This window comes from Simochromis diagramma, unplaced genomic scaffold (assembly GCF_900408965.1).
Source record: "Simochromis diagramma unplaced genomic scaffold, fSimDia1.1 OVJJ01000131.1, whole genome shotgun sequence".
In the NCBI taxonomy this organism is placed as follows: Eukaryota; Metazoa; Chordata; class Actinopteri; order Cichliformes; family Cichlidae; genus Simochromis; species Simochromis diagramma.
The window spans coordinates 5,300,862-5,325,590 of NW_024387200.1; the positions used below are offsets into that span (position 1 = coordinate 5,300,862).

Here is a 24,729-nt window from a genome sequence, read left to right on the forward strand (position 1 = left end):
TTCATTGTTTTTACTATAGCTCTTTCAAATTTCCAATTTCTCAAACATAATATATGTCATATAAAAAACGTATCTGATTTTAGAATGCTACATTCTTCAAAAGTAATGGACATAGAGCCAACCTTACATTTTAAGATACATAGTTAATAAAAGTTATAAATACAGTACTTGAACTTAATATGTCTCTCTCCAGACATGTGACATATGTCAATATGATTGGCAAACTTGTCCCGTACTTTTGCAAGCATGTCTAGAGTCACTGTAACCAGATACCAGTGAATGGCTGTGGAATTAAATCACTTACACAGTAAAGATGATATCTTGTAATTTATTTTCTTCTTTCTTCTGTAGTAATGTCAACACAACAGACATTCACTTCTAGAAGAACAAGCATAATGAGCCTCTGACTAAGAGCAAACCACAAAAAATAATGCTAAGACCCTGCACAGGAAGAGTGCAAAATGTCATGACATACCACAAGTGTCATCCATGACAAGGGGCAGTCTCAATTTGTTAGTTAGACGTTTTACCTTAAATGATGCTGTTCTTTCATTGCTGTCTGCTGATGACAACCAATTAGCTGCACTGCGAGTTGAGAATAGTTAAAGAATAAGAATAACTTTATTGATCCTAAAGGGAAAGTAACCAATCTACTTAGCCCTCTAAATACATCTCAGCATTACTGTAACATGAACAGTCCGAAAATATTATAAATAATATCTTTACTTGTAAGACCATGAGCTTCATGTGACACTGACGCTCAGTTTCTTACTATACCATTAGTTAGAGTTCTTTGCAGTGTCGAAAAAAGAAAGAAAAGCCGCTGCAACTCTGAAAGTCTCCATGTGTTCAACAACTGACATATATTATGCCCCTATCATGGTCTAAACCAGTCAGAGATAGTCAGGGGTGGGACCTCTCTAATTAGCCGTAGTCCAGATATTCCTGTAGTCCTTCGTGTGTACGTTTGAAAGTGCAGGCAGATAGATAGAGGTGAGTAGCTTGAATAAAGAGAAATCAATTCATTAAATCCTGAATTGACTTTTAAATATAAATGTATTTTTGCCAGAAACGCCAGAATCTCAGATTAAAGCTCACAAAACGATTTCAACAACGTAAACACAGAGCGCGGATGCGCGCTTTGTGTTTACATCTTTTGTGCGCTAGGTTTTGTCTCTCTTTAACCAAAATTCACTGAACCAGCAGCAAAAGAAGATTCAAACTACGCTTCACATTTGATAAATGTCGTCATTAATTCCCTCTAACTTTTGCTGTTTTGCTTCCACCACGTTAAAATCATACTTCATGCACAGCTCTCTTTCTCTCAGTGTACTTTAAGAACAGTTTCCCATCGCAAACGGGTCATCAGAGGAGGTCGATGTGATGATTAAGTTTAACATTGTCTGCAATATTACCAAAGAGTCCCAAAGCACTTTAAGCACAAGCACTTTTTCAGTAACTTGTTGACAAGATCGTTAGTTAATCATTTACAGACAATATTGTCTGTATGGACGGCCCAAAAAGTGCACATGTAAAACTGCGGTGTCAAGCGATGCGCTTGAAAAATTTGGGCGTCTAACTTTTAGGTGCACCAGTGCAACCGTGGCCAAAAGTTAGTCTAGAGCCCTGCTCTCATGTGCTTTTATGTATGCTAGGGCACGCTCCCAATGAGATGACAGAGGGTGTCCTGGGGGGGTCTCCTACAAGAGGTGACCAGGGCATAACTGGTTTCATGGACAGTCTGCAGCGTAACCTGGTGGTGTCAGATGTACCTAAACAAAATTTCCCATAGCTGTTCTTTGTCACGGAACTGGGTTTGCGATCCAGTGTTTTGTGTGTTTTCGTTTTATTCTTTGATTATTGTTATTTTCACGGTGTTTCCTGGTTTATTTTGAAAGAGTCTTGTGTGTCTTTGTCATTGTTTTTTGTTTCACTTCCTCTGTGGCGTCATTATGTTCGTTCTAGTCAGCTGTTTCCCCTGTGTTTCCACTTCTTCTGATCACCTCCTGTGTGTATGTAAGTCCCCTGTCTTCCTTTGCTGATTGTCAGGTCGTCTGTTTACCATCCACGTCTCATCTTAGTATTCATAGTCTTCATTGTGGTTTCATAGTTTTCACTGTTTTCATAGTTAGTATTAGTTCTTTCCAGTTTAGGTGTTAGTTTAGTTCTCGTCACTGTTCATGTTGTTTGCACTTTTCGTCGTCAGCCCTAATGAAGGATCGCTTTTGTTTCCTTGCTCAGTGTCTGCATTTGGGTCTATATTCAAAACACACCGGCGTACCCCACTGTGACATATTTATTGTGTTCAACAGACTCAATAAACTGATTGGCAAAGCCGGAAATGATGTGGGGATGGAGCTGGACTTTCTTACTGTGGTGTCAGAGAGGCGGACGCTTTCCAACATAAGGACAACGCTGGACAATACCTTGCACCCACTCCATAACGTGCTAGCTAATCACAGGAGCACATTCAGTGAGAGACTGAGATTACCCAAATGCACCACTGAATGACATCATATTTTTACTGTTTTACTGTCACTCAAGTTCATATGTGTGTGAAGGTAGACAAACAAATACTGTTGGCAATACAGTGTCGATCAATTATTAGTAAACAGTACAAACATAAACAAATTATTTTTTAGTTTGCTTTACACATTGTCCAAACATGGTTTTTGAATAGTAACTTTAAAAAAATTAAGTCTCAGCTGTATCCTGCTGACCAGCCTACACATTTCTCTCAATTGTCCCATAAGTTTGAATGAGTGGTGTGTGATAGAGACACGGCAGGTCCAGAGAGTGTTAGGCAAAGCCATCGTTATTGCACACTCGGCTGCACCTCTCAGCTGTCAGCCGCACATTCATCACACCACAACTCACAACAACCCCTGCTTCCCCGCGTTTTTAACACGGCAGGCGTGATTGCGGATGCCGTGCAGGTGCGGCCGCACGGCACCACTGACCATGCCTCACCACAGATACTATGTCATGAAATATGGAAGTTTTTAAAGCACAGAATGAAAATTACAACAATCTAAGTTTAGTTTAACAGTCAAGCCAAGGACAATGAAGTATTCATCCATGGGAAATACACCAAGTCAAATTTCTCACGGTCAAAAAGTGGGTAAGTATATGTGTGTGTTCTTGTTGTTGTTGTTGTTATTGGTGGTGATGGTGAATGGGGTAAGGTTGGTAATGATATATTTGATCACAACCTTAGAATCGTTTAGGAGCCCACTTTGCTGACTTGTTAATTTCAGTTGTCAGACCACATCCTTTCAGCTCTCTGTATAAAGCTGAGCGTCACGGTTTCAGTGCATTCAACATCTATGAGAGACAAAGGGCAAAATGTTCTGCCAGAGTTATTTCAGTGTTTTCGTTTCATGCATGCTCCTCGTGATCATCCAGCCAGGTGATTAATATTTTATGTGGTACTTTAATTTACCTGTAGACAATTTTCTCATTCATTTAAATAAGCAGAATGCATACTCGGCATTACAAAAGCAGTTGGTGAAGGGTATTTGTTTCACTCATCTGTTTTTGACTGCATCATCTGCTGAATTTGTTATGTGATGGATATTTTCTTTTTGTTTTAGGTGGTGGGTCTGAGATTATTGGAGGGAAAGAAGTCGAGCCACACTCGTTGCCTTTCATGGCCTATGTGAAAAGCAAAAAATCTGTCTGTGGAGGGACGTTAATCCATCCACAATGGGTCCTGACAGCTGCCCACTGCAAAGAGTAGGAACGCTTTTCAAATCACAATATTGTAATATTTATGTTTAACTGACGGTGTGAAAGATAATACATAAAGAGATTTCACGAGAGATCAGAAGGAAAAAGTCTTTATTATAATTATTAATGTAAAAATGTTTGTTATTTTTTTTATTTATAGATTGTCCATATTCTTGTAGTAATTAATATCTTCACAGAGAATTTTGCACTAATCATTGTCATATTTTTTTTTTTAAATTTTTTAGAATTTCTTCATTTCCTTATCATAGATACAAATCAAATTGGCATCAAACATATTGTCTGTTGTTTTTATAGAAAAGCCTGCAAAACACAAGTAGATTTGTCTGCATTGCACATAAATATTGATGTTGGCCATAATCCAAATGAGAAAAAAAAAGATTAAATGTTTATCTAAACAGTGTGGTAATCACTGTCATAGAAAGAGACTGCACTCAGAAATTTCATAACTGCAAAATGTTATATTGTTGAAAATTCTTTATTCACCTGGAGGAAGACACCATGCAGCTTTATCTACGTCTCTAAAATAACCATAACCCAACTATATACAATAATACACATATAATGAAATAACTGTGCAGCTATGATAATGTTATAACTGTTTTATTTAAAAGGGTTAATCTAACCTATTAATCTTTTTTATAAGTGAACTTTCACTAATACATTTTTTTTTCTTCTACAGTATGAGTAAAGTGACGCTGGGAGCACACTCGATCAAGAAAAAAGAAAAAGCTTCTAAACAGGTCCAAAAGGTTGATAAACGTTTTCCTCATCCTGACTATTGCCAGGGATCCAAGGAGAATGACCTCATGTTGCTCAAGGTAAAGTGATCATTCATTGTCTGAAACCAAGTTAAAAAAAAAGATTCATTTATGTGAATACGTTTGTTTTTAATCTTATATGATGTATTTCTGTGTGTGTATGGATAAATCAATAAATCAAATGATCCGTTGACGTACAACTTAACAGCGTACTCGCTAAGAAAACACATCGAACACGAGGAGAGACTGGAGCATACACATTTAACAATGTCAGCTTGAAATTTTCATACGTAACAATGACCTTTAACAACCTCCCAGGTACAATATCATCTACTTCAATAGAAACTGGAAGAAAGTTTCTTGAGAAAAGAATTGCTACTCCTGAACTCAGTGAGGTTTTATGAACAATATTTCCACCCCATTCCTTCTTCCAGTCAACTTCAATATCAATATTACTGAGTTTTTTGAGCAAACGCTATGCAGGGGCGGATCTAGAGAAATTTTCTTAGGGTGGCATGAGGGTGGCAAAGAAATCAAATGGGGTGGCAAAATCGAAGCCTTTTTTTTTTCCAAACACATATGCAGGTGGTTACATATGGTTAGAATAATTCAAATTCAGTAAGTACACACGTTTTTCATATAAATATAGTCTAGAATTTAATTATTGTCTGTAGCCCACATAATTACACACTTTAGTTACATAAAACATGTGAGTTTTGATTCTATGTACTGTATAATAAATAAATATGTAGCCCAACAAGTATGAAATCCAGAAAGCTACACAACATGGGGCGGTTCATTTACAAACACAAGTCTAACTTAAGTTTCACACTGTTAGAAAACAATCACATTGTTACATGCTTAAATTACACAAAATGTCAGAAATCTGCACTGTCATGAACAAAAATTTAAACCTAATTTTTCATGATTTGTTGGATTAACCCACTGAGGTCTGAAATACAACCGGCCATTTTTGACTCCTTTTGAGTTTACGTTTGTATTTCACCCTCAAATTGTTTCATTTTATTTTTTTCCCCTTGCCTTGTTTGGTGTCATTCTTTTCAGCTCAACTGAATTTAGTTGTTTTTTTTCACTGACATACTGCATTAGTATTACTGATCTGAAATCACACAAAGAACTTAAAATCCTAGTAGTATTTTTTTACTGTAAAAAAAAAAAACAGTAAATTTTTATAACTTGAAATGCAAATATAAATTGTACATTTTGTAAAAATATACAACTATTTATCTAAAAATGCAGCCAATACACCTGCGTTTTTTTTTTTCATTTTGTACAACCATTTTGTACAACCATTTAATTCAAAAGTTTTGTGAGATCCCGAGTTAGTTTTGCGAGATCTCGCAAAACTTTTGCGAGATTTCGCAAAAGTCCGTCTTAATTTTTTTTTCTCCCATGTCCCCTGTGGGGCTCCGTAATTTAAAAATATTACTAAAACTAAAATGAGAGAACAATTAGGTGTCGCAATAAGATGCCCCACAAATGATGTGTGCCAGTAAAAAAAAAAAAGTTTGTCCACCAAAAGACAGAGGAGAACAACACAGAGATAAACCTGCAGGCCTGACAACAGGAGGTGTATCACTCCGCTGGTTTTCTACTTAGTGACAGTGTTTACGTTGCAAATGTGCCTTTGTGACATTCATTAGTGCCCTCACTGAAACACAAAACAAAACGACTACACAACAGAACAACTACACAAGACAACACACTAAGTAAACACTCCACACTAAACGTCACAAATCTCCCACATCTAAAAACTCTCTCGCTCTCTCTCTCGCTCTCTCACTCGCTCTCTCTCTCACTCGCTCGCTCTGTCTCGCTGCCGTTACCGTCACTCCTAAAACTTTTCCCTCTTCCTAAACAATCAAATCCCACGTGTTGACTGTTTTTTTAATTGGTCGACATGGTACATTTTTCCACCGATAGGAAAGCGGTGGCTTTTTTTTTTTTTTTTCTTTCTTTACTGTTTTCGCGCTGTCCTTACAAAACGCTTAAAACACACACACACACACACACACACACAAACGTGACGACAGTATTTAGAAAAAAGCGTGGCTTATATATATTATCATAACTCTGGATTTACTGGCCTGTAATTAAAATTTAAAAACTTTGAAGTCCGCATTTTCAATGTGGGCTGAAATAGAAACTCAGCATGTCAGCAGCTTGTTGCTATGTCAGCTTACATCAGTCATGTGATTTGGAGGTGCAGCGTGTCCGTGGGCAATGGAGGGTTAATAATGGTAAATGGCCTGTATTTATATAGCGCTTTACTAGTCCCTAAGGACCCCAAAGCGCTTTACATATCCAGTCATCCACCCATTCACACACACATTCACACACTGGTGATGGCAAGCTACATTGTAGCCACAGCCACCCTGGGGCGCACTGACATAACACTCACCTTCCTTCCATTTCCAGAGTGTAACATCCACCCGCCTGTGTAAAAAGTGAAATTCCCATGGTGTTGTTCAGAATGCGCTCTGGCACAATCATAAGCATCGCTTGCTACTGAAAATAAGAAAAAAGCCGGTCCTGCTATGGGCTGAAACATTTGTTAATGGTGGAGGGGGGTAACACTATGCAATATTTTCAGTTTTAGCATTTATATTCACTGTTGACTGTAACTACGCTCAAACTGTTAATGCTATCTTATTTTAATAAACAACACTGTCATATGTAAAACTGGGGTGGCACTTGGGGTGGCAAGGAATCATTTTAGGGTGGCACTTGCCACCCCATGCCACCCTTCTAGATCCACCCCTGACGCTATGTCAATGCATTTAGATTTTAGAAGTTCAAAATACATCGCCCTGGTTTTCGTATCCCTTGCACCATTAAGGTTCAAGGTTGAGATTTTAAGGGAACTCATAGAAACACAAAAAAGAGCCATAAAAAACTAATATACAGCATCTTATCTGCTGTCTTTTTCCTTCAGGAACCACATTAAACTCGAGCTCTAATTTTTTGCATCAGTTTTCGCAGTCTATATACTTCAGTGTCCTTTAAGCCATCAGGAGTCCTTTGTCTTATTAACCATTTAGCTGAATCAAGAAACAACTTTCGATCACGGAAGAAATCCTGTACAGCTACATCTCGTTTCCCTTTAGTTACTTCCAAAAAACTTCTAATCTGTTCAAGACTGTACCCATCGCTTCTCTGGCCATCAGGAATAGAAGCGTCAGATGCCTTTCTATCACTATCAGAATCCGATAAAACATCCGACTCACTCTCTCTTCCACACTTTTGTTTCACCTGCATCTTTTTTGGTTTTACCCCTTTAGAATCTTTAGGTTTCCTTTTAACATTTGGTACCTTAAAAATACTTTCATCATCCCTGAGCAAATTCCCTTCCTTACGGGCCGTTTCATCCACATCCATAACCTGCTGCACTCCTTCTTGTGTAGTTTGGCGAACTTCATCACATACTTCAGCAGAAGTAGAAGTAGAGGCATATATTGATCTCCTCCATACCTGCTTCATGCCCTGGAGGACGGGGCTGTGCCCCCCCCCCCCCACACCCTCTAGCAGATCATTACATGAAGGAACCTTTTAAAAAAAACAAGCGCGTCCATGCTCACAGGTGTACACACGGGTGATCACACCCACAAACTACACCCTTTTTGGCTCCTACCTCAAAGCACACTGTGTTGTGTTGATCTTATGTGTTGCACAATAATGTTTAATATTTAGTATTTACTGTCATATTCCCATTTATCACTGTGATGTTGTTTATTCTATTACTCTTGTTCTCTTCTGCTTGTTTTCTTTTTTCTTTCTCAGCAGGTGATCCAGGTGATTGATATATGCTTTTTTTTTTTCTTTTTTTTTTTCTGCTCATTCTGTTGGTTTTTGTCTTTTGCCCTTCTCCCCCGTCCCTCTTCTCAGCTGTTTCTCTTTCCCTCTTTCTCTCTCCCCCTCTTTCCTCCAGTCAAGTCTGTCCCGTATTCAGCAAGTGAAAATAAAATAAACAATAAAAGGTGAATCAAATGGACCATTACGGCAAGGCTGGGATGGTCAATTTGGTAAAGTAAATCCGTTGGGCATCTTTCTTTGCCTTTAGACAACAATTCTGATGGCAAAAGAGCCAAACGGGACAGGCAAAAAAAAAGAAAAAAAAAAAAAGAAGTAGAGGCAACCTCGCTGTTTTCTTGGCTGCTAAGCATTTTATACCTTGAAACCTTGGACTTCCTTTCCTCTCCTACAGTAACTGCTGGAGCTCCTTTCTCTGCGTTACCTGGAGAAACACCTTTCCCTTCCTTATCTGCTGAAACTCCTGCCAAGTTTTCTGCTGAAGTGCCCTCCCCTGCGTTTTCAGAACCCTGCACAATTTCAGCCTTTTTTTGCACCTTCTCAAGGCAATTACGGAGTGAATGCCCTTCCTGATTGCACCCAAAACATCTCATGGTTTCTATCGTTGCAAAGATTGTGTATTCAAACCCATCAACCTTAAATTCCATCACTATATTCAGCTCCTCATTCTCATTGTTTGGAATCATATACACCCGTCTTGGAAATGAAACAACATGCTGTAACTTCGCAGATTTGCACCCAGAGGGGAGCATAACCATTGCCGACACATTCTGACCATGACGTGACAACTCTTCCAGCAATATATCATCACTGATGAAAGGCGGCAAATTAGATAGCTAATATTTTATTATTTTATTGTAAAAACTGTTGTTGGAAGCATACTGAATTTAACCAGATAAACATACAAACACACACACACACACACACGAAGAGAGAGAGAGAGTACGCATAGTATGCAAACGGCTAACAAAAAGACATTATAATTAGTCATACAATGAGAATACGACAAATCAGCAGTTGACAATGACTAATTAATATTGTGCTGAACACAGTCCAAAAGATTCAGTCAGCTACATCAGTGTCTACTCTTTACTATCATAGCCAAGTGGCTAACTTCTGTTTACGTTTGTTATAACAAACGTAAACAGAAGTTTTCACTATCCCTACTAATTAATGTTATCTTTTTTTCCTCAGATATTTTTATTAAAGTTTCTGCATCCATTTTTACAAAAGACAAATTGAACAATATGCCGTTTTCTTTTTGAAGAACATAAAACAATATGAAACATACACTCCCACCTCATAATTATAGGAGTACCAGTGGGTGTACAAAAAGAAAGGGTCGTACAAAAAGAAAAACTGTCTAAAGTCTTTCATCTTTAATAAAATGATCAGCGTTCTGCTCTACCAGGTGTAGCAATTGAGTTTAACATCCAGGCATCCATGAAAACGGAATTTATGACATTTAACGGAGTTAGAAGTTAGTAGGGAGTTAGCTCGTTAGCTTCTATCTAAATACAATATAGCATGTCCTGACTGCGGGGTTTTGGAAACAAATTAAAACGTACAGCTCTGTTATCACTTCTGTTACGTTCCCCTGGGGGGGTCTAGGCGTTAAGGGGGAAGCAACAAAAGTGACCGGGTCAGAAAAAGGAGTCAGGGAGGCAAAACAGTTAAATAAAACAGTTTTATTGAAGTTATTCAACTAAAAGAGACGGACAAGCCGTTATCACCATAAAAGAAACACAAACAAAACTCAGGAGTTGGTCAAATAAAGCAAAAAGTCAAAAGGAAAGCACAGCTCACTAGCTGGAAACACCACAAGACACTCAGCTCACTAGCTGGGCCCACACAAAATGGCACTCTGGCCCAGAGCTCACCTTTCTCTGGGCTTATATACCTTTAATTGCTGATGGGAGTCAGCTGTACAGGAGGGAAAGGTGGCACCTCAGGCAGAGGAGGTAGTGGGACACGCCCACACAGGCACCTTCAGGAGAGAGAGGCCCTGCTAGGGCCGTAACACTTCCAGCATAAATGAAGACAGAAAACTAAACAGCAGTGACGTTTGTAGGGTTACTGAAGTTTGGCTAGCTGGTATATAATGATGTGCTACGTGGCCGCTAGCGACACAGCTATGTTAGCATAATATAAACAAGCTAACTTTTTTTTCACTCGATAAAAGTTAACGTGAGGGTTCTCAGTGGTCAGGAACAAATGTAATCGCATGGCAGGATGCTGTAAAAGGACCAAACTTCAGCCAGGAGAACAACTGAGATAATCCATCCACAATACGAGGTTAGTCATTCATATACTGCTGAATGGGCTGGGCTGTAGTTACATCCTAAGGTTTTAAAAACTGAGCTTAAATAAATGATTAGCGGTAATAAAAGCCGAGTGAGGTCAACAGTGATCACTGACTGTTTTAGGAGCTTTTTGAGATTAAATAGAAGAAAATACATAACATTAAACATGTTAACAACACAAAAGCCATATTAAATGCAGACTACTTTAGGCCCGGAAGTAGGATTCGTCACGTCATCACTTAACAATCGGATAGAGTCCATATACTTAAACTTAAACATCTTACTTAAACATAAGATAAAATAAAATAGAATAAAGTCTGAGCTGGCTAATTGGGAGCGTTGCGAGACTGCAAAATCTGAACATATTCAAAAAAGGGTTGCCAGGTCTTAAAAAATTTGGCCATAGACCCAAGCAGGGTGAATTTAATCTTTTCGAGTTTGCTAAAATGCAAAGCGTCTCTGATCCAGATTTCCCAGGATGGGGGAGAAGGGGACTTCCAACATAACAATATTCTGCGTCTTGCTAATAAGGTGAGAAATGCTACCAGATCCGCTTGGGGCGTCGGCAAGACAACTGTATCAGGAAGAACCCCAAACAAAGCAGTTAAGGGCACAGGTTGGGGGGTTAGCTGGATGATCTTTGATAAAGTCAGAAAAATATTAATCCATTAATTAATTTGAGGGATGGACATGACCAAAACATATGTATTAGAGAGGCAGGTGTTTGATGACAACGGTCGCAATCAGGGCTAAGGTTGGGGTATATTTGAGCTAGTCTGGCTTTAGTCCAATGTACATGGTGCAAAATCTTACATTGAATCAGCCCATGTTTGGCACATAATGAGGAGCCATGGACCTGGTAAAGAATTTTATCCCCAGAGTCATCCTGAATCACACACCCCAAATCCTGCTCCCATGCCATTTTAATAGCCGAGGTTGAGGAGTTGCCAAAGGAACATATTCTCCCATACAGACAAGAGATCAGGCCCTGTGATGAAGGGGGAGGCGATAGAAGGTTATCAAAGTCATGACAAGGAGGTCTAGATGGGAACTGAGAGGATTTCTCCTTAACAAAACTCTGGATTTGTAAGTAGCGAAAAAAGTGACTTTTTGGAAGGCCAAATTTCAATGAGAGCTGTTCAAAGGAGGCAAATGTATTCTGAATTTACAGATCAGAAAAAGACCTGATACCCAAGGAGGCCCACAAATAAAAAGCACCATCAACTAACGAAGGCTGAAAAGAGGGATTTTTCAAAATGGGTGACTGAAGGGAAAAAAAGGTCAACTTAAAATAACGACGAAATTGATACCATATTTTCAAGGTAACTTTGACAATAGAGTTATTATAAGAACCTGCACTCGGAGGCTGCTTTTGGGCATAAATCAGGGCTGGTAAAGAGGATGAGGCACAAGAAGAAGTCTCCAAACTCAGCCAGGCCGGGGCAGTATTCATGCCTTCCCCCTGTAGCCAGTACCTGGGAATACGAATATTACATACCCAATAATAGAACATAAGGTTTGGTAAAGCCATCCCCCATCTTTTTCGGTCTTTGAAGATATGTCTTGCGTATTCTAGGGTTTTTTTTGTTCCAAATGAACCCAGAGAGAATCTTGTCTAATTTAACAAAAAAGGAAATTGGGATAAATACAGGGACACACTGAAAAAGAAAAGAAAATCTTGGGAGGATATTCATTTTAATTGTATTTATGCGCCCTGCTACAGACAGATGGAGTAGAGACCATCTGTCCAAATCCTGCCTAACTTTCTCCACAAGTGGGTCGAAATTAAGCTTGAAAAGAGCATGGAATTGACTTGTAATTTTAACCCCTAAATATGTGAAGTTGTCCGATACAACTCGAAAAGGCAGTGCTGTGCACTGATATTTCTGTGCAGCAGCATTCAGGGGGAACAGTTCACTCTTAGCGAGATTCAGCTTATAGCCAGAAATAAGGCTAAACTGTTCAAGTATTGAGAGCACCAAAGGAAATGAGGATGCTGGTTCTGAGATATAAAGAAGAAAATCATCTGCGTATAAGGAGACCCTTTGTTCTATACCATTTCTAGTAACCCCGGTGATACCTGGGTTTGATCTCAGCGATATGGCCAGGGGCTCAATTAGAATTGCAAAGAGCAACGGCGACATGGGACAGCCCTGCCTAGTCCCCCTAAACAGAGGAAAAAAGTCAGAACATGTGCCATTTGTTTTGACAGCGGCAAGCGGGGATATATAAAGAAGTTTCAACCAGGAGATGATTATTTTACCAAAGCCGAATTTATCCAGAACATAAAAAAGGTATCCCCACTCGACCCTGTCAAAAGCCTTCTCAGCATCTTAACTGATCCCAAACTCAGGGCTGTTGGAGTCTGAGGGATTGTAAAGAACATTAAACAAACGTCTAAGGTTAGAGAAGGCATATCTCCCTTTAATAAAGCCAGTTTGATCCGGGTTAATTACAGATGGCAAGACTGCTTCCACACGCATCACTAAAAGTTTAGCAAGGATTTTATAGTCCACATTTAACAAAGAAATGGGACGGTATGAGCCACATTGTAATGGATCCTTATCCTTTTTTAAGATCAAGGATATAGATGCCTGCAGTAGAGAGGGTGGGAGGGATCCAACTTCCAGTGAATGCTTATACATATTTATCATGAGTGGGGCCGGTTTAGGCATAAATTTACGATAGAACTCAACAGGAAACCCGTCCTGTCCGGGACACTTAGAACACTGCAATTTGCTGATAGCTTGCAGGATCTCTTCTACAGTTACTGGTCCCTCCAGCTGAAGGCTGTGTGTCTGATCAATTGATGGGACCTTAAGATGATTGAAAAAGGAGTCCAAAGCCTCAGTACTAAATGCACACTCAGACACATAGAGAGATGAATAAAAGTCTCGAAATTGGTCATTAATTATTTTAGGATCCGTAGAAACACCGCTTGATGTCTGAATCCGAGGAATGGAATGTGCAGCTGCTGCACTACGAAGCTGATGGGAGAGCAGTTTACTGGCCTTATCCCCATACTCATACTGGGAGTACTGACACTTCAACAACATCTCTTCAGCCCGAGCAGAGGACAGGTGATCAAACTCAGTCTGCAAAGACAGCCTGTCATTATAGACCTCTGGTGCCGGGCAGACAGCATACAACTCATCTAATTGCGATATGCGTATTATGAGCTCGGACAACTTTGCTTTCCTTTGATTTGCCTCAAAACCAGCATAAGATATAATATGTCCCCTGATAAAAGCCTTAAACGTTTCCCACAAAATGGAGGGTGATATTCCGGGTGTAATGTTTGTCTCTATAAATAAGTCTATCTTGGAATTCACAAATGTGATTAACTTATCGTCTGACAGCAAGCGTGTATTCAAACGCCATGGAGCTGGTGGAGAACTTTGGCCCACTGCCAAATCTAGAGTCAACAGAGCATGATCTGATATGACAATAGCACTATGAGAGCAAGAGCGAATCTGTGAAGTAAGTCGACTGTCCAGTAGAAAGTAATCAATACGAGTGTATGTATGATGAACAGGGGAGAAAAAGGTGTACTCTCTACGTGTGGGGTTGAGAAAACGCCAGGCATCAATAACAGAAAATTCTTCAAGGAACATATTAATAATTTTGGAAGAGTTGGATTGCCTACCAGGCTTATGAGGATCGATCCAGCGGCCCGAGCCAACAATTAAAATCGCTACCAAGAACCAAATAGTGGGAAGACAAGTCAGGAATTTTAGTGAAAAAAGTGCTAAAAAAAATTTGGATCGTCCTAATTGGGAGCATAGACATTGGCAAAAATGAATTTAGTGTTCAAAATACTACCACTCACAATAATGAATCTACCATTCTGGTCCGCTATAACATTAGAAGAAACAAATGGCACTGGTTTGTGTATTAAAATAGCAGCACCACGAACTTTGGATTTAAATGTAGAGTGATAGAGTTGGCCCACCCACCCCTTACGAAGTCTGAAATTATCTGAAATTTTTAGGTGTGTTTCTTGTAAAAACACAACCTGGGCGCCCAAAAATTGCAAATGATGGAGGACCTTGCTCCTTTTAATAGGTTCATTCAGACCTTTACAATTCCAGCTACAGAACTTAAACGAGTGACCTGCTTGTTGATTATTAGTATTTAATTGCAATACCATGTTAGAACATAGGTTGAAAAAACCCGAAGCTGACCGATGAAAAACACAGAAAAAACAAAGTCAGTGAACAGAACAGTACAACATAAAAAACAAAGAACACCCAAACTTCCCCCTAAATGCTGAAGCATCTTCCCTAACAAGATGCGCGCACCCCCCACCAAACACACCCCTGAGCACTTCCTCCCAACCATTCGAAGTCCCAGTTGAGTTCAAGCTCCTTGCAATACAAGGCAGAGACAAATCAAGGATTGTATGAAAATATATTAGAACAAGACACATCCTATAAATCAAGCTCGCCTCAAATAAACATAAGTATGTTACTTAAAAAAAAATACAATAAGATACAATAAAAAATAAAAAACAGTGAAGAAAGAGAAAAAAAAATAGAATAGAATATTTCACAGAAATTAACCAAGATGGACATATCAGCCCAATGGGCTAAGACACTTATGTGCCCTGAGAGGCAGGGCTCCCCAGGATCTTATTGGCAAAGTCCGTGGCAGACGCAGGATCAGTAAACTTACGTACAACTCCATCTGGAAGTGTCACCCTCAGTTCCGCAGGATAGAACAGGCCGAACTTGATCCCAGGACAAGAGTGTAGAAGGCGCTTGACCCCAGTAAACTGTGAACGTTTTTTAGCCACTGCAGGTGTGAAGTCTGGAAAGATGGAGATCCTTCTGCCCTGGTAAAGTAGAGGAGAGTTTGCCCCTGCAGCTGTTCCTTGACATGGAAGTAGTGGACTCTAATGAGGAGTGGGCGAGGAGGCGCTCCCTCTCTGGGCTTTGGTCCAAGGGACCTGTGAACCCGATCTAACAGAGGTGCTTCATTCAGTTTCAGAAGATCTTGCAGGAGATGGGAAATAAACTCCCTAGGGTTAGAAGTCTCCAAACCCTCGGGGATGCCAATAAGGCGAATATTATTGCGCCTTGATCTTCCTTCTAGATCCTCACATTTAGCTTGCAGTTGTCTGACCTCCTCCGTTAGGACACTTACAGCAGATTGAAGAGAAGTCAGGTCGTCACTGCAGGTTGTAGCTGAAAGCTCCAAATCTTTAATGGTGGTCCCTTGAGCATTAACGGTGGCCTGTAGGGTGGTTATAGCAGCTTTAAACTGAGCTGTCACAGATGATATTTCTGACCGCAGTGTATGGGTAACCGTATCAATCTTCCATTCAAGCTTGTCGCAGATGTCCCGTTTCATGTTATCTTTTTGTGTCTCTGTTATGGCCAGTGCTATCCTCTATGCCAGGGGTCGGCAACCCTGGGCACGGGTGCCACAGTTGACACGCAAAGGCTTAACTGATGGCACGACCATAGCTGGACTGGCCATCGGGCATACCGGGCCTTTGCCCGGTGGGCCGATGGTGATTTTTCGTTTTTATGGGCCGATGATTTTTTTTTATTATTTTGTTTTTCAGTTATGAACTGCAGTCTGTCTGGGTCAGATATAAACCAAGTTTAGGTGGAGTTTATTTCCGTTGTGCTGAGTCTTTACAGTCAGTTACAATAACTCGTACTGCGTACTAGCTAGCATGACGGAGTTTCTATACAGCTGGGTGGGTGCTATGATGTTACTGATAGTGAACTTTATTTTATTCATAAGGTTAGTTAGTAGAGTTGTCAACCGTCCCGTAAAAACAGAATCGTCCCGCATTCAGAGAAAATATTACGCATTTCGTATTGAGCTGAAAAGGAACACAGTTTGTCCCGTACTTCAGCTAGAATGGAAAAAGACACAAAGCTGGATTTATTCTGCATCTTTACGCTGTCAGCTGCCTCTTCTTCTCTCATTCAATCATAAAACTGATCAATGATCAGCTGATCGGTATTTCTGACGCAAGTCCCAGCTGTTGTTTGTTTATCGCCCACTTTGCGCCAGAAAGAGGAAACCAGCGGATGTCGCACTAAACAACAGCAGCACGTTTTAAGCTTGATCAGCTGTTGTTAGAATTTATTTAATATTAATTTCTAGTATCAGCTGATATTTGCTGGAGCCACAGCCGTAAAAGCTGCTGGCCATGATGTCGGTTTGGATATCTGGGGAGAGGGAAACATGAAGATTAAACCAGGAGATGTCCTTACTGAACAGGTGATGGAGAAATAGGTTTACCTTTTAGGTGACATGAATGAGTTGAAGGGAAGTTATGAACTGTTTCTGAGAGACAAATAACACCAGGATCCTTTTCTAAGTAGCTGACAGCTGGTAACTGTGCAGGGGCGGGTCTAGCAAAGTTTTGCCAGGGGGCCAGGTAGGGCATTAACAGGGAACAAAGAAATACTTTTCTTATTCTCATTTAAAATGTCTAGCTTTTATTAAATAATTATCTGAATCTTACAACCAAAGTTTTTATCTGATGTATAACGTATAGAAATCATACATATAACAACAAGACAGTGTACATCACTGTCACAACAGCGTTTGTTTTCATTCAAAGGCTTAATAGTTTTTCCTCAAATGCTAAAACACATTTCACAAACGTTTCCACCATGTTCCCCAATGTCTAAACACAACACCCTTTTCTAAAGCTACATAAACACAACCACACCTTCCCACTGCAAAACTCAAACTGTCACACCAAAAGAGCAGCTCGAAGCTTTCAAAAATGTAAACACTATACACATCATTACACACTACAGCAAAACAATTGAAAACACAATGCTCAATTTGTGAGAAGGTTCTTTGTTTCATAACTGCCAATGCATATTTTTAGAAACTATACAGTAACGGATCGTCGTAGATCTCTGCAGAGGATTAGGCATTTAGATTTGTGAGTTTCATATGAAGAGTATAAATCTATAGAAAATCCTGCATGTACGTACACTACTGTAACACAACTCAATGCAAAAACAGAATCTATTGCACACAACAGTACTCTTGAAAACATGATCAGGATGTGAAGTTTTTTTATTTACGTTATTCACACCACACACACACCACAATCACTGTGCGGCATCATGTCGCTGAGCTGCATCGGGATGTCCTGTTGACATGGGATGTCAACAGGCCAGCTCCATTGCCCTTAGGAGGTTCTCTCATGTGTATGGTTGTCTGTCATAAACCTTCCATCTCCACGATGAGAAGAACTCCTCTATAGGGTTCAGGAAAGGGGAGTAGGGTGGCAGGCAGACATTTAAAAAGTGGTCACTGTTGGTGGTGAACCACTCTCTGATTTGGTTTGTTCTGTGGATGTGGACATTGTCCCAAATGATCACATAAATGTGATGTGCGGGCCCAGGATGGTGTTGTTGGCGGTCCAGGAGGATGTCTTTTAGCTCCTCTAGGAAGGTGAGGAGACGTTGGGTGTTGTAAGACCCAAGGACAACATGCCGGTGGACAAGCCCCTCCGAACCCATGGCCGCACAAAGGGTAATATTACCCCCCCCATTGGCCAGGGACCTCAGTGATGGCTCTTTGGCCAATGATGTTACGGCCTCTTTGCCTTCGTTTCTGCAGGTTGAAGCCAGCCTCATCCAGGAAGAGGTACTCATGAGGTCTGGCCATCGCGTCCAACTGTAATATCCTCTGTGAAAATGTGAAAGTGCACAGGTGTTCAGAACAACAGTCAATCAGGTAGCACAGTATTGTCCAGAAGTAATGTAGGCCACTGAGCAACACAGTATGTCCACTATCTGTACTGTGAACATGGATACTTACTTGCACCTACTCGGTCTTTGTGTCGCGCAGAGTTGCGCTCAAAGGGAACCCTATAGACCTGTTTCATCTGCGTCTTTTGGCGCCGGAGAACTCTGTCTATTGTGGCCAAGCTGACATCGTCAATGCTCTCAAAGTTGACATTATCGGCAATGACTTTGTCTCTGATCTCCCGGAGTCTGATGAGGTTGTTCCCACGAACCATATCCACAATGAGGGTTTCTTGTGCTGCTGTAAATATGGCAACCCTACCTGGGGGGCTCTTCAACTGGTGGGGGAGATTGTCACATCTTGCAGGAGCTTTCCTCTCTTCAGGTACTCTCTCTGCAGGAAGGGGAGATACAGGAGAGGTGGAGGAAGATCTCAGCCTGGGCGTCTATTGTCTTATGTAGTCTGGAAGATGAGTGGATGGTGGGGTGGGTGCAGTTTTCTCTGTGGTGGGGTTGGGTGGACTGTCCCGGGCTCTGTGGGGCTGGGAGGCGCTGCTGCACTGGGCCCCGGTCTGGATGGGCCTGGGCCCCCTTTCCCTGGCGGGTCGCGGAGTGCCTACTGGGGTCAGCGGGTGAGCTGGCCCCAGGGAGGGGTCACTTGCCCCTCCCTTCCTTCCCTCCCCATCTCCAGCTGCCTCCCTCTTCCCGCTCCACCACAACCACCCACACATGCAGGGCCTTGGAGTAGGGGTATGTCACCAGGGTGCAGAGGAGCCCCCCCCCGTCCCCTTCTGGCTGCCTCTGCCTCAATTTTATCCCACAACTTAGACATTCACATTACTCACACTCTCATTACACATACATATAGGATCTTGGGAGTGGGCACGCTACACGGACTCCAAAAGACCATCAGGGTGTACACCTCACCCCTGGCGTCGTTGCCCACCCCTCAATTTTAAATACACGTAGACATTGAGGGCTAGCAGGAGGGGCTGTGCGCTTACCTGCTGCTCTCTGGCAGGTAGCTCCATGCCCTCCTGGGTTTTAAATGCACCTTAGAACACACATGCATCAACACTACAATGAGCGGGCAGAGGGAGGTTTGGAGTCTTCTCTCACCCCCATTCTCTGCGACCTGCTGGAGCGGGGGGGCTAGGAGGAGGAGTTGGCTGTCCGACTGCGGTCTGGAGTGTGGGGCCTCCCTGCTGCTGCGGAGTCGGGGTGGTCTGCCTCTCCCCACCGCAGGGAAAAGGGTAACACCACCTGGGTCTGGGTGCAGTTCCCCCCTCCAGGGGCAAGGGTACCTAGACCCGGTTCGTAGAGTACGCTTGGGGAGTGTGATCGTGTGTACAGCATCTCTTCATGTCTGTCTCCACGTTGGTTGAGTGTGGAGTAAGTATGTCTGTGTCTATATGTCAGGTTGGGTATCAGACGCCACCTTTCTGGGGACATCTCAGGCCCTCCAAGGTTTGGAGGTCTATCTCCCCCCACCACCACTCCCCCTGCCAGTGGCGGACTCCCTCAGATATCGGTGCGTTGGTGGTTCTTTGTGTCTGGGGATGGGCGTCCAGGTACACACCGGCTCACTCCTTGGCGGCCGCTTATCGGGGCCTGGAGCCTGGGGCTCGCTCGGGCCACTTCAGAGGTGGGGTGCCCCCGGCCTCTCGGCCTGGGGCTCGGTCACTCAGACACAGCTGGCTGCCGGCGGAGCTCACAGGCACGTCACTGCAACTCCCCCTGGCTTCTGCTCCGCGGCTGCTGAGTGAACCCTCATCTGGGACTCTCCTCAGCTCTTTCTGGGACAGTGGCGCGGCTGCCCCTCTGTTGGTCTTCCTTGGTCTCTTGTGTTCTGGGGGCCTCTGGATGTCTGGAGTTTTGATCTCCTCCATACCTGCTTCATGCCCTGGAGGACGGGGCTGTGGCCCCCCCACACCCTCTAGCAGATCATTACATGAAGTAACCTTTTAAAAAAAAACAAAAAAAACAAGCGCGTCCATTCTCACAGGTGTACACACGGGTGATCACACCCACAAACTACACCCTTTTTGGCTCCTACCTCAAAGCACACTGTGTTCTGTTGATCTTATGTGCTGCACAATAATGTTTAATATTTAGTATTTACTGTCATATTCCCATATATCATTGTGATGTTGTTTATTCTATTACTCTTGTTCTCTTCTGCTTGTTTTTTTTTTTTTCTTTCTCAACAGGTGATCCATGATCGATATATGCATTTTTTTTTCCTGCCCATTCTGTTGGTTCTTGTTTTTTGCCCTTCTCCCCCGTCCCTCTTCTCAGCTGTTTCTCTTTCCCTCTTTCTCTCTCCCCCTCTTTCCTCCAGTCAAGTCTGTCCCGTATTCAGCAAGTGAAAATAAAATAAACAATAAAAGGTGAATCAAATGGACCATTACGGCAAGGCTGGGATGGTCAATTTGGTAAAGTAAATCCGTTGGGCATCTTTCTTTGCCTTTAGACAATAATTCTGATGGCAAAAGAGCCAAACGGGACAGGCAAAAATAAATAAATAAATAAATAAATATGGCAACCCTCCCACCTCTATGTGGCATTCTTTCAACTCTAAAGAAAGAAACATGTGTTGTCAATTGACATGTGTTACAATACAGTCACAACTGATTTGAAACCAATAGACTACTTTCACAGGTTTGTAAAACTATGACAAAGAAAGCAATAGAGTACAATACCTGTTGTGTTGTCTGAATGCTCTGATAATGGTGGCCACGGTGAACCTACTCAGGTTTGGACGGACTCTTAGTCCTGCTTCAGCCATTGTCATGCCATGGTCAATGACATGGTCAATGACTGTTGCTCGCATCTCGTCCGTAATGATGGTGCGAGGTTGTCTTGCTCTCCCTCCTGGACCTTCTCCTCTCCCATCTTGGCCTCCTCCTCTTCCTCGTTGGCCTGCTCCTCTTCCTCCTCTCATTTGAACTCCTCTTCCTCATTGGCCTGCTCCTCTTCTTCCAGGGCCAGCTCTTCTCCCTCCTCTGCATCGAATTCCTCTTCCCCTGACTCTGCCTTCATCCATGGTGTTTGTTTGGAATCTTCAGCATACTGTGCACTCTGAACTTGCTTTTATACATGTGGTCACAGCATTAGCAACAGGTGTCTTCAATTTTGAGTAGTTGTGTGTAATGAATGACGCCAGGTGTGTTCATTGTGTTCAAATATTGCTGACTGTGGCAAGCATGTTGCATCACATGAGCTTTCATTTGAGAATATGAGCAGAGTTCTTTTGCAACTTGTGTTTTAGCAAGGAAAGATGTGTTTAGATTTATGACAATGGAGGATTGTGTTCTGTGAATTGTGTCTTCATGTGACATCTGTTTATGATATTGGTAAATGATGGCTAGATTTAGTAAATGTGTTTAGACAACTGGTCATTTGGTTTAGAGGATTGGCTTTTGTGTTTTAGCATTTGAGAAAAACTGTAAGAGCTGTCAGGGCCTGACATTAGAGCAGGGTGTCCAAGTCCAGTCCTCGAGAGCTACTGTCCTGCAGCTTTAGATGCATCCTTGCTCTGACACACCTGAATCAAATGGACACCCCTGCATTAGAGCAACAAGGTGAAAGTTCAGAAGGAGGACATACCAGCTTTTGAGGACCCTGAGAAGGGGCAAAATGATGACAGATAGTGTCCATTGTGGATAAGAAGTATTGTATGAGCTAGGGCTCTGAAGTTCTGGAATTTGGTTTATCAACCACCATACAGGAGACAAGCCTGTGAAGAGAAATGTCTTTTCAGGCTCCTCAAAAGCTGATATGTCCTCTGAGCTTTCACCTTCCTGCTCTGATGTCTGGTCTCCCTTCACCCCTGACAGTAGGAAGACAGACTCCCCTTCCGTAGTTTCTTTCTGCTTTTCTCCCTAATCTCCGATTTCCTGAAGTATGGACATTGGTTGAAAATGTGAGGTAAATCCTGCTGTCCACTACAAAGGACAATGAATAAGTTTTGTTTTGGAAGGGATAAAATTACTGTGCAATTCTAAAATCCTACTAAATCAAAGTTGAGGCTGTCAAATTGAAGAAAAAAAAAAAAGTTTAACCGGCAGAATTATAATATTTGTTTAAAAAAAGTATAACCCACCCCCTTTGGCATAAAATATAGATTGCATAAACAGTGGTTGACAGTGCAGTCTCAGACTCATGTTCTTGACAGAGGACAAAAAATAATTGCTGGGTATTACTAGGAGGATAAAAGGTAAAAGCAGACTTATTCTCTTTAATGTATTTTTGTGTACGTATAATTCGATTTTTCAGTAAGTTACAACACCTATTTTCCATTTACAAAACAAAATGTGTAAATACATGAGTGGGGGTTCAAGATTTTAGCACAGTGCTGCATGAATACTTACGTTATGACCTGCTCTGTAAAGGTCAAATATAAACAGTCATAATGAGTATGTAACATGTCCATTTAATTATTGTTCAGCTTAAAAAAACAGTGAAGCTCACCAAGACAGTGAAGTGTCTCCAGTTGGGCAACACCGTCAAGGAGCCTCCAGCTGGCAGCAAATGTATGGTGGCTGGATGGGGACTAACTGAAAGCAACCAACCATCTGATGTCCTCATGTCTGCCAATGTGACTGTGATCGACAGAAAGACATGCAACTCTTATTATTATACTGTTATCACCAGTGACATGATATGTGCTGGTTCAACTGGTAAAAAAAAGGTTGATGTCTGTCAAGTAAGTATATAGAGTGTGTGTGTATATTTATTAGTTCTCTGAATTAAACAGGCATTCAGCTCAACACTCTTTTGGCTTTTTCACATCCACAAGTAGTCAAAGAATGACTACCATGTATTTGTTCTTGCTGCAGGGGGATTCAGGAGGGCCACTGTTGTGCGATGGGGTGCTGGTTGGAGCTACTTCTTTTGGAAGGACGTGTGAGAGTAAAGAGAACGTACCGGGAGTCTACGCATTTGTCTCAAACAAACAACTCAGCTGGATCAAAGAAACAATGAAGTCATATGAAATGCCATGAATCCACAGGCATCAATACATATGAGCTAAGCAAGACAAAAATATTTTATGCTTTTATGGTTAATCTGTCACTGCTTTCACCATATAGACTACACATATATGATATCGGCCATCTCATGGTTAGTACTGTCCACTGCAGAAACATAAAACCAGATCTTCTTTGCAGCCTTTCTCTTGGAAAATCACTGTAAAGGTTTGTGGATTATTTAATTTTTGAGAATTGCATTTTGGTTGCTGTTGCTGTAGAGTCTACTTAAATGTGGTTATTTCTGAAAGAATTTCTACAAGAACAGTTCCTAAAATAATTTCTTCTTGCAGTGGAAAATGACCTTCACCGGTCTTTTATTGTCTTACTTGTGAAAAGATAATACTTAGTACTGTTAACTAGAAAATTGACATAAAAGATTTGTTTATGAAAACCCCCAGCAACATTTTTATATACCTTTTACATTTTCTACTTTCTAATAAAGCTAACAGCATGAACAAAAAAGATTTCTTTCTTTCTCTCTTTCGTTGTTTGTACTGCAATTCCTTTCAAAAAAATTTTTTTTACTCTAACTCCTAAATGTTTGTGACCCAAAACTGATAGTGTAGTCTTTTATTTTTTGTATTCAAATTTAATAACTTTTAATGGCTAAGAAAGATTTTTGTAATTGTATTTTCAGAAAACAAACCAGCAGATGCATGATGTGATTATTCTCTGATCCTATCAAAATAGGTTCCTGAGCTAGGACAAAAACAAAAGTTAATATTTGTAATAGCAGGAAAGTGATGACTACAGTCTGACTTTGAAGCCTAAGAAAAATGATACTTTTTCACTTCTTTTCACTTCTTTTCTTCCTGCTCTTTGTATCAACTTTAACTAATTGATACAAATCCTAAAACATTTAGTTGCACATGTTGAAGGCTTTCCCCTTCCAGTCAGTGACTGTGGCCCATGTAGACACTTTTTTACATGTGCAGCACATCCACGCATGATTTCACAATATACAGATAACTATCTGAAGTAATACAGATAACAAAAAACAAGGTAAAAACACTGTTCACAGTACGGTAATATGCATATTTTATTTCTCTCCCTTCTAAAACATCTGACACTGCTATTCTGAAAAAGTCATTTACACCAGTTGCAAATCATGTTATTATGCACATGTTCTCTTGTGAATATGAGTGTGAATGGTTGTCTGACTCTCTATGGTAGCGCTGTAATTAATCCTAGCTGCGTTTCCCTCCTGGTCCTCATTCCCTAGTTACCCCTCTGTGTATCTAGTCCCCTGTTTTCCTCTGTCTGTTGTCAGTTCATCTGCTTCTCTTTCCCCGTTTCCAGGTTTCGTGTTTCATAAAGTGTT

At 41.2% G+C, this 24,729-nt stretch overlaps 1 protein-coding gene across 1 annotated transcript; it reads left to right on the plus strand.

Moving 5' to 3' along the window:
• Positions 1-3,279: 3,279 nt before the first annotated feature.
• On the plus strand, positions 3,280-23,875 carry LOC120745655 (granzyme A-like). Its single transcript, XM_040050697.1, has 5 exons — positions 3,280-3,409; positions 3,594-3,735; positions 4,430-4,568; positions 22,826-23,083; positions 23,217-23,875. The coding sequence occupies exons 1-5, from the start codon at positions 3,346-3,348 to the stop codon at positions 23,379-23,381; spliced, it is 768 nt and encodes a 255-aa protein (XP_039906631.1). The 5' UTR covers positions 3,280-3,345; the 3' UTR covers positions 23,382-23,875.
• The last annotated feature ends 854 nt before the right edge of the window (positions 23,876-24,729 follow it).